The following is a 14629-nucleotide window of genomic DNA, read 5'->3' on the forward strand; positions in this document are numbered from 1 at the left end:
CCCTGATGAACTCCGCCCAGCTAACATATACCCTGATGAACTCCGCCCAGCTTACATATACCCTGATGTACTCCGCCCAGTTTACATATATCCTGATGCACTCCGCCCAGCTTACATATATCCTGATGCACTCCACCCAGCTAACATATACCCTGATGCACTCCGCCCAGCTTACATATGCCCTGATGCACTCCGCACAGCTAACATATACCCTGATGCACTCCGCCCAGCTTACATATACCCTGATGTACTCCGCCCAGCTTACATATACCCTGATGTACTCCGCCCAGCTTACATATACCCTGATGTACTCCGCCCAGCTTACATATACCCTGATGTACTCCGCCCAGCTTACATATACCCTGATGTACTCCGCACAGCTTACATATACCCTGATGTACTCCGCACAGCTTACATATACCCTGATGTATTCCGCCCAGCTTACATATATCCTGATGTACTCCGCCCAGCTTACATATATCCTGATACACTCCACCCAGCTAACATATACCCTGATGCACTCCGCCCAGCTTACATATGCCCCCATATTATAAGCTGAAACACCAGTAAAACACTAAACAAAACTACTACCAAGCAATATCTGCGCTCCAAAAGCCAAATGGCGCTCCTTCTGGGCCTGGCAGTGTGCCCAAACAGCAGTTTATGACCACATATGGGGTATTACTGTACTCTGGAGAACCGCTTAATAATTTATGGGGTGTGTGTCTACGGTGGTACAAGCTGGGCACAACACATTGGGCACTGAAATAGCATATATGTGGAAAATGGCAATTTTAAATATGCAACATCCACTGTGCACTAATTTCTACAAAACCTTTGGGGTTAAAATTCTCACTACAATTCTAGATTAATTCCTTGAGGGGTAAAGTTTCCCAAATGGGGTCACTTCTCGGGGGTTTTCACTGTACTGGTACCTCAGCGCAATGCAACATGGAGTCACTCCAAAAACGAAATTGCGCTTTTTCCCTTTAGACTCTTGCTGTGTGTCCAAATAGCAGTTTACAACCACATATGGGGTACTTCCCTATTCAGGAGAAATTTTGTCACACATTTTGGGGTGTCTCTTCTCCTGTATTGCTTGTGTAAATGAAAAATTCTGAGCTAAATCTATAGGTTATTGGAAAAAAAAATTTTTTTCATTTTCACGGCCCAATTCTAATAAAATCTGTAAAACACCTGAGGGATCAAAATGCTCACTACACCTCTAATTTAATTCTTTGAGGGGTATAGTCTCCAAAATGGGATCACACCTGGGGAATTTTTACTATACTGGTACTTCAGGGGCTCTGCAAATGCGACATGGCCCCCAGAAACCACTTCAGCAAAATCTGAGCTGCAAAATCCAAATGGTGCTCCGTCCCTTCTGAGCCCTGCCGTGGGTCCAAACAGCAGTTTATTACCAGGAGAAATTGCTTTACAAATGTTGATGTGCTTTTTCTCCTTTATTCCTTATAAAAATTTGAAAATTCTATGTTTTTTCAGAAAAAAAGTCTATTTTCATCTTTACAGACTAATTCTAAGAAATTCAGCAAAAAACCTGTGGGGTCAAAATGCCAACTATATCACTAGAAAAATTCCTTGAGGGGAATAGTTTCCAAAATTGAGTCACTTTTGGGGGGTTTCCCCTGTTTAGGTCCCTCCAGGGCGTTGCAAACACGACACGGCACCGAAAAATATTCCAGTAAAATCAGTGCTCCAAAATCCAAATGGCGCTCCTTCCCTTCGGAGCACTGCCGTGGGTCGAAGCAGCAGTTTATTACCACATGTGGGGTATTTCTGTAATCGTGAGAAATTGCTTTAAAATTGTTGGGGTGCTTTTTCTCCTTTTATTCCTTGCAAAAATTCGAAAATTATACGTTTTTCCACAATAAAAGTAGATTTTCATTTTCACAGACTAATTCGAATAAATTTTGCAGAAAACCTGTGGGCTCAAAATGCTAACTATACCCCTAGATAAATTCCCTGAGGGGTGTAGTTTCAAAAATGGGGTCACTTTTGGGGGTTTCCACTGTTTTGGCACCACAAGACCTCTTCAAACCTGACATGGTGCCTAAAATATATTCTAAAAAATGGAGGCCCCAAAATCCTCTAGGTGCTGTTTTGCTTCTGAGGCCTGTGTTTCAGTCCATTAGCACACTAGGGCCACATGTGGGATATTTCTAAAAACTGCAGAATCTGGGCAATAAGTATTGAGTTGCATTTCTCTGGTAAAACCTTCTGTGTTACAGATTTTTTTTTTATTACAAATGAATTTTGTAAAAAAAAATGAAATTTGTAAATTTCACCTCTACTTTCCTTCAATTCCTGTGAAACGCCTAAAGGGTTGAAACACTTTCTGAATGCTGTTTTGAATACTTTGAGGGGTGCAGTTTTCAAAATGGGGTGTTTTATGGGGGTTTCTAATATATAAGGCTCTCAAAACCACTTCAGAACTGAACTCGTCCCTGAAAAAAAATAGCCTTTTGAAATGTTCTTAAAAATATGAGAAATTGCTGCTAAAGTTCTAAGCCTTGTAACGTCCTAGAAAATAAAAGGACGTTCAAAAAACGATGCAAACATAAAGTAGACATATGGGAAATGTTAATTAGTAACTATTTTGTGTGGTATTACTATCTGTTTTACAAGCAGATACATTTAAAATGAGAAAAATCATAATTTCTTCAAATTTTCTCTAAATTTTGGTGTTTTTCACAAATAAGCAATAAATGTATCGACCACATTTTTTCACTAACCTAAAGTACAATATGTCACGAGAAAACAATCTCAGAATCGCTTGGATAGGTAAAAGCATTCCAGAGTTATTACCACATAAAGTGACACATGTCAGATTTGAAAAAATGGGTCTGGTCCTGAAGGCCAAAAATAGCTTGGTCTTGAAGGGGTTAAACATAGACACACTCTTAAATACATCCATATGTTGAAGGATACGAAAGGTCATCATCTTTACTCCTCTACACATATTGCTGACCAATTCCGTTCATATTATAAATATTTATATAATTTGACAGTGGTTGGTTCCTCTCCCTCTGCGACTGATCGTTCTGCCCTTATCTCCACATTTTTGGATTCTTTGTCACTTCCATTGATAGCTTCTTCTCAAAGTGAGGAGCTTACTCAACCATTTACTTTGTTGGAACTCGAAACTGCTTTAAGACAGTCTCCTTCTGGCAAATGTCCAGGTGGCCTACCTGTCATTTATTATTCCTCGTTTAAGGAAATACTGCTTCCTAGATTGTTGTCCGTGGCGAACCTTTCTCTACTGGGTCACTCACTTTCTCCTGTTATGACGCATGCACACATTTAACTTATTCCCAAGGAGGGTAAGGATTTAACTTTATGCTCTAATTATAGGCCCATATCCCTTCTTAATATCGATTTTAAAGCTTATTGCAAAGTTACTAGCTAATAGGCTTAAACATATTCTTCCTGACATCATTGCACTGGATCAGGTTGGTTTCGTTAAGAATAGAGAAGGAAAGGATAATTCTCTTAGAGTCCTTCATATTTTTCACTACTCACGGAAAAATAAGATTCCCATTGTCCTTCTCAGCACAGATGCTGGGAAGACATTTGATAGAATAGATTGGGGTTACATGAAACAGGTTTTATTGACTTTTCATTTTCCTGCCCCCTTTATTGAGGCCATATTTTCTATGTTTGCTGATCCTTCTGCATCTGTCCTAGTAAATGGTATCTTGTCCTTTCCCTTTGGGATTCATAACGGCACAAGACAAGGTTGCCCCCTGTCTCCTTTGCTATTGTTGATGGTTATGGAAACTCTTATGCAAGCCATTAGATTGGACACAGAGATTCAGGGGATGCACCTGGGAAACAGAGTCCATAAGGTTGTGGCTTATGCGGATGATATGGTACTGATGGTTACCAATCCGGAATTAGCACTACCCAGAATTCGGTGTATATTTGACTTCTTTAGTACTCTTTCTAATTTTAAAATTAATGACGGGAAGTCTCAAGCTTTAGGGTTTTCCATGTCTACATCACGTATAGAACACTTAGCGGAGGGTTCTGAATATAACTGGACTTCTCCTTATATTACTTTTTTGGGTATTCGGGTAGGAAGTAACTTGGATCATTTGTTCTCCTTAAATTATGCCCCTTTTCTTCTATACCTGCCCAGCTGAGACAGTTTGATATACCCTTTATTTGTGGTTTGGCAGGAAAAATGTTTTGATGTACTTTATTTTGCCTAAACTTGCATATCTTGTGCAGGTTTTACCACTAACACTCACCAGGGTATTTTTTACAGACATTAATTGATTATTTGCTAACTTTGTCTGGCAGAACAAAAAAGGCAGAATAGCTAGGGACATTCTGACAAGGCAGAAATCCGGTGCTGGTATAGGTTTGCCTGATCCGGAGAAATATTACCGGGCCATACATTTGTCACGGATCTTGGATTGGATTCATGCTCCTGCTTATGAACTATGGATATCGGTGGAAAACGCTCTTTCTCTGATTCCTCTGCGCACACTAGTATTGTATAATTAGAGAGCCGGTAGAGTCTGCTAAATTGTATAATCCAATGACTTTGTCGACTCTAAAGGGATGGCACAGTTTCTCATTTGGTTCTACTGGTTGTTCGGTGCCCTTCCTTCTGTTACAAGTCCGGGATCTCCTGAGTCTCGCTCCAATGGCTTTGAAAGAGGGCATCCCTGGTTCAGTGGCCTCTTCCTGCTGTTTGCTGACCCAGCTCTTTAATAGTTCAGGTGGTCTCAAGGATGACGTTTCCTTGTCTTCTTTGCTGGAGTTTTCCATCCTTCACTCTCCATTTCTCTCGTTTCTTAAATTGAGGCTTAAGTCTTTTGGCCAATATTTTGTAGGTCCTAAGCCCTTGCAATGGTTTGACAAACTATTATCTCAGGCCACACCGGTTCATAAACAGATTTCATTATTGTATAAAAAACTCATATTTGTAGATCCCTCCTCTTCTCCATATTTTATTAGATTATGGGAGAGAGATCTTAATCGGACCTTTTCTGAGACCGAAATTACCAGGTTAATGTTAGCTCCACATGCCATGTCCAGATGTGTACGAATTCAGGAAAATGGTTACAAGATTTTGTCCCGCTGGTATAAGACCCCAGATGTAACTTCTCTATACACGCTTACTCACTCTGATGTTTGCTGGCGGTGTAATAAAGATAGGGGAACTTTTTTTCATGTTTGGTGGTCCAGCGACATACTCATGGACTGGTGGAGAGATATTTTTGACCATTGTAATTTTATTTGTGGTAGTAATGTCTTAGCTTCTCCAGACATGGCCCTTTTACTAGTCCCTCCTCCTAACATTAAGGTTATCCCATCCAAACTTTTTAGGATTCTGTTAGTTGCTGCTAGGTTGTTGGTCCCGTCCTATTGGTTGTCTTCCACTATTCCTCCAGTAGAGCTTTGGATTGCGAAGGTGGATCAAATTTATCGCTTCGAAGAAATTTCTCATTGGGAGAGCTAGGGATGCCTTCTTGAAAATGTGGTTGCCTTGGAAGCGCTATCGTAAATTTGATTGATTGTACCCTTTTCCTTCCTTTATACTTTTTAGGGCTTTTTCCTTTGCAGAGACTTTTCTTTTGATATTGATACTTTATGCGCTTTTATTATACCTGTTTGATTGTAATACTTTTTGCTTTGTACAATTTTTATTGTATCTGCTTGACTACACATGTACATTGTTCTTTTTGTTTATATTATATGAATGTTTTATTACAATAAAAAAAGAACTAAAAAAAAAAAAAGAAGGGGTCTAACTACTATAGGTAGCACAAAGGGGGCCTAACTACTATATGGGGACAGAAAGAAGGAACTACTATAGGGGTGAACAAGGGGGTTGTATGGTTGTTTTGCTCGGCTGTTTCCGTAACTTCCATTGAACAAAATGGAGAGAGCACGCGCGACCGTGTCTCCCCCAGTCTCCGCCTGGATTCTGCGGGCAGTTCTCGATATAGGTGCGGGTATGTGGACATGACATAAATGCCTAAGATGCGAAACACCGCTTTAACTTATATGTCCTTAGAGCGCCTGTGTAGGTTCTTGTATCTGCCTCAATATGGTCACTGTATGGTGGTAATATTGGTCTGTTTTACTACAAACGTTTTACTACACAATCAAGAGTTGTCGCATTATTTTTATATATAGCTGAATGGTGGGCTCCAATAATTATTTCCTCTAGTAGGCCCAAGGTACTCCAGTCCGACACTGTCCAGAATTTACTGAAGAATTTAGGGTAGTTACATAATTTGTTGGCGAAATTATTGTACTGACATTGGTATTCTGCCTTGATGATTTTTTGTAGCGCCATATTCTGACCATGGTGGGGGGTGTATGTGGTTAATTTGGTGGACTGTGGACACAACCCGATGCTTGTCCAACCAGACTGCCAAAGCCTTCATAGTCACTTTAGTATCTTTCTTTGATTCATGCTACCCCCCCCCCCACCACCACCACTCCACAAGTCTGCCCAGCCCTTCTGGGCAGAGCAGCACTGCCTGGTTCAATGCCAGCTCATGATCCTCCACAAGATCTGCACCACCGTGGGTAACGTTCTTGCTCTCCCTTGTAGCTTACAGCAGCTCCTGGTTCCTTCCTCCCTCACTTGCTGGTGCCTTGAGACGTGAACACGTTACGTTATCATGCATGAAACATAAAATGAAAGGTGTGTACTAACAGTGAGACGTTTTTATAAAATGACAGTAATTCTCATGGGAATGAAACTAGTTTGCCAGAGGGATATTTAGTGCAGCACTATAAAGGCAGATTATTCTAAAAACTGGTAGTCTAAACCACTGGGGGACAAAGTGAGCCGAAATACTATACCAGGCACCACCCTTTCATACTAACACAAGGTCTATAAGTGAAAAAGTAGAAAAGTTTCCTGAATTTGTGTGTCGTTCTCAAAAATCATTACAAAGAATTTAACTTAAACAAACAGAATTTAGATCGCCAAGGGAACAAAACGAATGAAAAATGAAAATGTATGCCAGGGGTGGATGCTGTTAATGCTCAAGGTACCAGAGCTGATGCTGAACTATTTTCATGAAGTTAGTGTACCTGCTGGAGTTGGAAAAATGTTATTATATAAATTAGAATTTTAGAGTCATTTTTGTGATAGGAAAGCAGCATAAACATAATTTCCCTTTGCTAAATTGAATCGTGTTAAAAAAACAAAACAATTTTGATTCAGACAAAATAATGAGGGGAAAAATATGAGAGCTGTCCAAACTGCATCTAATTTCAAAATAACAAGGAGATAGCACGCAGAATCTAACCAGAGTAGCTAGGCTTACTGGAATCTAGACCAGCAAGGAACAGATTTGTAAACAGTGGTGATCCAGAATGCACATGCCCCGTCTGTTGCGGCTAGTCCTGTCTCATGCCACAGTGCTACTTTACAAAACGAAATTCCTAAGGAATGTTCTATGTAAATACCACTGATGGCATAAGATAGTGTAGACCATAAAAATCCTCCCATTTAACTATAAATCAAGTGCATTTTATTATAAATTGTATTTATAATGAAAAAAATGTAAAATATAATTTACAGAGAGGTTTTTGGCTTCATGTGGTAAACTTCATCTCATAAAAAGGTGTGATTTCCTATTACCTATTGTAAAGTCCACTATGGAAGAGTTTCAGAAATGCAAAAAGACTGTTGGGAAATAAACCCTGTATAATCAAGGCTGTTTCCTCTTCTTGACTAAAAAATTTCCATTAAAAGACTAAATATATGTGCCCAAATAAACATTCAGTGATTGTAAACATTTAATTCATTGTTGTACTTCTTTATAGTTTAGGAAATTCTAGTAATGCTTTATTGCCATATTATGTGTTAGAGACATATATTTTGTACCAAAAATGGAATTGGATTCCATTGTGAGAAAGCAGGAAACTTCTTTAAAGTACAGGATCCGATTTTTATTTCTGCACCAAATATTTATCTTGCACAAACGTAGCTGTACTAGAAGTGTGATAATAAAGGGGCACGTAGCCGTTCTACTGCCTAAAGGGAAATAAGTAAAATGCCCCCCCCCCCTCTACAAAAAAAAAAATTACTATTGGCAAAAAAAAGTGTATAGCATGTAAAGCATTGGTGACGCTACATTACTGTACTGAGGATTTGCAAAACTGTCCATTTACAATAAGCGATGGAGTGGAGAGTCGCTGCAAAAAGTGGCTGTGGCAGACTTGAAGCAACTACCTATTAGATGATCATCCATTCACATGAATTAGAATCATGTAATATTACAGACGCTGCAGGGAAAATGTGAAAGCCTTGGCAGCTGATCGCCATAGGTTTAAGCAGCAAGATCCTCTGCAACCAGCTGATCGCCAAGGGGTTACACTTAGAAAGTGGGTTATCCTTACTGGACATTTCCTTTAAATTAACCTATTTTGGTCAGAGCAGATATAAATTAATAATGCACACTGTAGTGCCTCTGTGTTTTTTCAGGTAACCGCTAAGCCAAATTCATAATACCATTCATATATTTACTTCTCAAGATGGGTTGTAAATCTATTCATTTTTTTAAATTTAATATGAAGAGTTTCTGTTTTGTCTATTCTGTTCAGTAATTTGCATTTTGTATGAATAGGCTCAGTTCACATCATGCTAGGGCTATACATGTAGCCTGGATTCGTACTCTCTCACTTTTTTGGTCCAGATTGCTTTCAGTGTATTTGTTGGTGTATCGTTATTTTACGAGAAAACAGTAACAGCCTGCAGTGTCTCCTGGGACTCCTCAAACGTAATACTTGTACTTTTAGAAGTTTAAAAATGCCAAAGTGATTCACTTTGACATTTAAAACTCAGCGCGTCATGCAATAGAGCGGATGTTCTTATTCAGGATTAGGCAACCATAAAATCTCCCTTTGTGGTTTGGCAACTACTACAGGTCAATCTGCCATCAAGTTGTTGCTGGGAGTTGTAGTTCAGTGCCAGGGGAATACCTACAAGTAACATACAATGAGTTCTATGTATATACATTTGCAGATACAGTCTGTCAATATACTGCGCCAATGGACACTGTTTTATCAAATATTTGAAAATTCTCTTCAAACGACATATTTTTTTTCACTAGGTTTTCAAAGATTGGACAATTCTCAGTGCATTGTAAAGCAATTGGCAACATAATTGATTAGAATGAAGTAATAGATATAATGTGTAGCACCGTTTGAGGCACTTTTTACTGTCTATTAGAAAACTTCCTCATACATGTGCATGTATCATGTGCATGTGCAGGTTTCAGCTAACAGGCTATAAATCTGTTGTTATTCTTTTACCTTAAAAACAGTCCTTTTTTTTTTTTTCCATTTTTCACAAACAAAAATGTGAAATACTGAATGAACATTCTTTGCTTTTAGGAAATCTGGCGCTATTGGATCTCGGCTGACTGGGGCTGGATGGGGTGGTTGCACGGTTTCCATGGTCCCTACTGACAAGCTGAATGTGTTCCTAACCAACGTACAAGATATGTATTACAAAAATGATAGCCATCGATCAGCACTGCAGAAACAGAGTCTCTTTACCACAAAGCCTGGAAGTGGGGCAATGGTAATTGTGGAGAAAAAGTGAACCGTCTGTGGAAGGTTGTATAGGGTTGTATAGGGTTCAGCTACGTAGTGAAGTACATACACATGGTAGACATAATAATGCAATGTTCATACATGATGTCTTAGGCCTAGATGGTGACCTGCAAACTGAAGATTACTTTACAGACATGATTAATAGCATATTTTACAAACCTCAATGTAATAAAACTGGAAATAAAGAATTACTTTCAAAATAATCTTTTATTGTTTGAAAATACAACAATAAATGACATAATGGAATTTGGCTACGACATAAAGACTTTAAAGCATTACTAATGTTTGCTCAGTGGTTGGTTCACATTCGTTGTCCGCATCAAGAACATCTTGTATGGTCAAATCCTTTTTCCTGAACAGTTTGCTATAAAACGGCATCTTTTGCTGTTCATAAAGAGGAAGAATAAAAAGTTTATGAAGTAAATTGATACATACAACATGAGTCTTGAAAGTAATGTGTACAGCCATAAACTACAGTCATGTGTATGATCTAATGAGTTTCATCTGTAGGGAAGATGTCTACATGAATAGCACACCCGAGAGGAATATGTGTGGCTTCCAGAGGACTCACAGGGTATCCATTGAAAAGAAGATGCCCTCAGGCTCAGCACTGATACAAATCAATGCTGACCAAACTGAAGACATGTTCTGTAACCAAGTAGTGAGTGCTTCTTACGGCCTTTCAGGTACAGATGTAGCCATCTCTATCTTGACCCTGATAACTTGCTGCAGCGTGATCTTGCACAACAAAAGTTATTGAAAAAGTCAAGTTTCATGACAATGTATTTAGTGGGTTAAAGAGGCTCTGTCACCAGATTCTCAAACCCCTATCTCCTATTGCATGTGATCGGCGCTGCAATGTAGATAACAGTAACGTTTTTTGTTTTTTTTAAAAACGTTCATTTTTGGCCAAGTTATGAGCTATTTTATATATATGCAAATGAGCTTTGAAATGGACAACTGGGCGTTTTTTTTTCGTTATGTCCAACTGGGCGTGTATTGTGTTTTTAACTGGGCGTGTTTATGTGTATGACGCTGACCAATCAGTGACCAGTCAGCGTCATACACTCCTCAACATCTGCACGCTCCTCTCCTGAAATATTCTGTGCTGCTGTGAACTCTGCTCTTACCATTACGTAGTTCTCAGTCTGTTACCTCTCCTCCACTCCTGTCCTCAATAACACCTTCACATGATTGGCAAGTCACCACCCCGCACAAGATCCGCACGCTCATCTCCTGAAATACTCTGTGCTGCCTTAAACTCTGTGGACAGGTCAGGATCCTATTTTTTTTAAATGCTGCTGGGGAACCCGCTCGATCCACTATATAAGGCTGTAAACTTTCAGATTGGTTGCGCTGTGAATATTCGGAGAACTTGATTGGTTTATGTGCAGGGTAGTGAACATACAGACAAGCAGTAGAAGACTGACTAAGGGCTGAGCATTTCATTGAATTCAGTCTTCTACTGCTTGTCTGTATGTTCATTACCCTGCACATAAACCAATCACGTTCTCCGAATATTCACAGCGCATCCAATCTGAAAGTTTACAGTGCTTGGGAATAAGTGACTGGGGCAGAAGAGGATGGAGGCGCAGCTTATATAGTGGATCGAGCAGGTTCCCCAGCAGCATTTAAAAAAAAACAGGATCCTGACCTGTCCACAGAGTTTAAGGCAGCACAGAGTATTTCAGGAGATAAGCGTGTGGATCTTGTGCGGGGTGGTGACTTGCCAATCATGTGAAGGTGTTATTGAGGACAGGAGTGGAGGAGAGGTAACAGACTGAGAGCTACGTAATGGTAAGAGCAGAGTTCACAGCAGCACAGAATATTTCAGGAGAGGAGCGTGCAGATGTTGAGGAGTGTATGACGCTGACTGGTCACTGATTGGTCAGCGTCATACACATAAACACGCCCAGTTAAAAACACAATACACGCCCAGGACATAACGAAAAAAAAACGCCCAGTTGTCCATTTCAAAGCTCATTTGCATATATATAAAATAGCTCATAACTTGGCCAAAAATGAACGTTTTTAAAAAAAATAACCGTTGCTGTTATCTACATTGCAGCGCCGATCACATGCAATAGGAGATAGGGGTTTGAGAATCTGGTGACAGAGCCTCTTTAAGTCAAGATAAAGATGGCTACATCAGTATGCAGCTGTCTTTGTTCCCCTTCAGCGTGAACAACGGAGAGGCTCCAGGTGTAACACGACAGCCATTCACCACCAAAACGTGAGCCAGCTATAACTATGGTAGAACCATTCTCCATATGATGATGTTTCACTCCATTATTAGACATGTGATCTACTGTAAAAGCTTTGAATCAGAGCCATCACCACGCACTGTTCTAGGCTGAATATCTCATTGGGATGAAGAAACAGGCATAAACTCAATGTACTTGAAAGATGTTGCCAACCTATGATTACAGGGCATAAATGAAAGACAAGTCTTGATATGTACTTGTCTCCGCTCTAGGTCCTGATCATGGTAGTCTCTGGATGTTTTGGCACTAGAGATGAGAAAACCAGTGTAACTGAACCATATATACATTTCGCTGACCGGTGTAATTGCTATTATAGATCTGTATTTCAGACTCCGTTGTCTTATCTGTTGGAAATATGGCTTCATAAAAGGAAACTCTCCAGTCTGCATTTTATATTTTCACAGATTCTCTTATCTCATTTTGACAGCTTGTATGTTAATTATTCATCCTATACACTATAACCTGTGAATAACAGTGAGCCCACACAATAGATCCTTAACTGCATATCATCACAAAATATGTTGTTACTAAATTAGGATTTAAATACGAATTCCAAATCATTTAACGGTTAGTGGTTTGGCATAGTGGCCAAGGCAATGTAGAAGATGGCTACAACACACACATCTAGTAAACAAATCCTTTAAGGCAGGTTACTAAAGAGGTATTCCCATCTCAGACATTTATAGCATATCCACAGGATACAGTATGACAGATGTCTGATAGATCTGGGTCCTACCTCTGGTACCCACACCTACAGTTCACCGCAAAATTATACAATCCCCTTGGTGTTTTACCTGTTTTGTTGCATTAAAACCTGGAATTAAAGTGGATTTTTAATTTAATTTTATGTAATGGACTTGACAAAATAGTAAAAATTGTTATCTAAATAATAAAAAAAAATACCTATAAAAAAAAAAAAAGTTGAGAGTGCATAAGAGAAGGCCGCCCACAAAAACTCACAGATTGGGGAAAGAGGGCATTAATTGGAGATTCAACAAAGACACCAAAGATTCACAGCAGAGATGAAAGTATCTGTCCATAGAACCACTATAAGCCGTACACTCCACAGAGTGGGGCTTTATGGAATAGTCGCCAGAAAAAAAGCCATTGCTTAACCCCTTCCCGACATTTGTCGTAAGTAAACGTCATGGAAAGCCAGTGCCACCCGCAATTTGTCGTATACTTATGACCGCTTCTGAGCCCGTTCCATCCATATGGTTCTCACAACAATAAAAACTACAGCTCGTCCCGCAAAAAAACAGCCCTCCTACCACTACGTCTATGAAAAATGTAAATAGGTTAAGACTCCCATAAGTCAGGAAAAAAAAATATGCAGTTGTGCAGGCCCAAGGGGAATATTTCTTCTGTTTCAAGAGGCAATTTATCAAGGCCCTAAAATTGGTGAACCAGGAAGGAGAGGGCCCAAACATCTGCTGGAAGCGAGGATGCCCGTATTATACCAGGACAACGCTTTCCCAGCAAAATTCCCCAAACTGCAAAGGTGCGGAGCGTGGACCAAAAGGGGCATAAGAAACAGCAGCATTTATCAGTGCGACACCGGCCTGCGCAGAAAGGATTCTTCACAGCGTAATACACATCTATGGATTATTTTATTGTATTGTTTTTTTATCACATTATTATACCACCTTATTATGCCCTGATGTACTCCGCACAGCTTACCTATGCCCCCAAATTATATATACCAGTAAAACTCCAAACGAAACTACTACCGAGCAAAAGCCGCGCTCTAAAAGCCAAATGGTGCTGCCTCCCTTCTGAGCACTACAGTGTACTCAAACAGCAGTTTAAGTCCACATATATGGCATCGCCATACCCGGGAGAACCCTTTTAACAAATTTTGGGGTGTGCCTTCAGTGGCACAAGCTGAGCATAACAGATTTGCCACTTAAATGGCATATCTGGGGAAAAATTTAAATTTTTACTTTGCACCATCCACAGCGCAATCTTTTATGGAAAAGACCAGTGGGGTCAAAATGCTTACTACACCCCTTAATAAATGCCTTGAGGCGTATAATTTTCAAAATGGGGTCACTTCTCTTTTTCACTTCACGTTTCTTTTATTATTTCACATCGTAGCCTCTGCAATTGTGAACCAATACTTTGTAAGTCACCAAATTAGGCCTCAATTTTGCATGGTACCCTTTCACTCCTGAGCCCTGTCGAATGTCCATGCAAAAGATTAGGGCCTCATGTAGGGTGTTTCCAAAACCGGGAAACACAGCATAATAATTGGAGAGCTGTCTTTTCATGGTGGCACAAGCTGGGCACCACATATTGGCATATATATGAAAAAAATTTCACTCTGCAACATTGAGTGCACACTAATTTCTGGAAAACACCTGTGGGGTTAACATTCTCACTGCACCCCTAGGTGAACACCTTGAGGGGTGTAGTTTCCAAAATGAAGTCACTTTTGGGGGGTTTTCACTGTTTTGGTCCCACAGAGGCTTTGCAAATGCGACATAGCTCCCAGAAACTAATCGAGCAAAATCTGCACTCCAATAGCCAAACGGCGCTCCTTCCATTCGGAGCCCTACTGTGTGCCCAAACAGCAGTTTATGACTACAAATGGGGTATTACCGTATTCGGGAGAAATTGCTTTACAATTGTTGGGGTGCTTTTTTCCTTTTATTTGTTGAGAAAAGGAAACATTTTAAGCTAAAGCTAAGTGTTATTGGAAAATGTAATTTTTATTTTCACTGCCCAATTCTAATAAAATCTATGAAACA

At 39.8% G+C, this 14629-nt stretch overlaps 2 protein-coding genes across 2 annotated transcripts in view; one reads left to right on the plus strand and one right to left on the minus strand.

Moving 5' to 3' along the window:
• The window catches only part of GALK2 (galactokinase 2), a 331206-nt gene extending 321388 nt beyond the window's left edge, over positions 1 to 9818 (plus strand). The window contains exon 10 of the mRNA XM_075858034.1: positions 9394 to 9818. Within this exon, the coding sequence (XP_075714149.1) occupies positions 9394 to 9604 (211 nt within the window). The 3' untranslated portion in view covers positions 9605 to 9818. The remainder of the gene's footprint in view (positions 1 to 9393) is intronic.
• A 52-nt stretch (positions 9819 to 9870) lies between these two features.
• The window catches only part of FAM227B (family with sequence similarity 227 member B), a 428344-nt gene continuing 423585 nt past the window's right edge, over positions 9871 to 14629 (minus strand). The window contains exon 17 of the mRNA XM_075858036.1: positions 9871 to 9999. Coding sequence (XP_075714151.1) covers positions 9883 to 9999 — 117 coding nt within the window. The 3' untranslated portion in view covers positions 9871 to 9882. The remainder of the gene's footprint in view (positions 10000 to 14629) is intronic.

The sequence above is a fragment of the Rhinoderma darwinii genome, chromosome 3 (assembly GCF_050947455.1).
Source record: "Rhinoderma darwinii isolate aRhiDar2 chromosome 3, aRhiDar2.hap1, whole genome shotgun sequence".
In the NCBI taxonomy this organism is placed as follows: domain Eukaryota; kingdom Metazoa; phylum Chordata; class Amphibia; order Anura; family Rhinodermatidae; genus Rhinoderma; species Rhinoderma darwinii.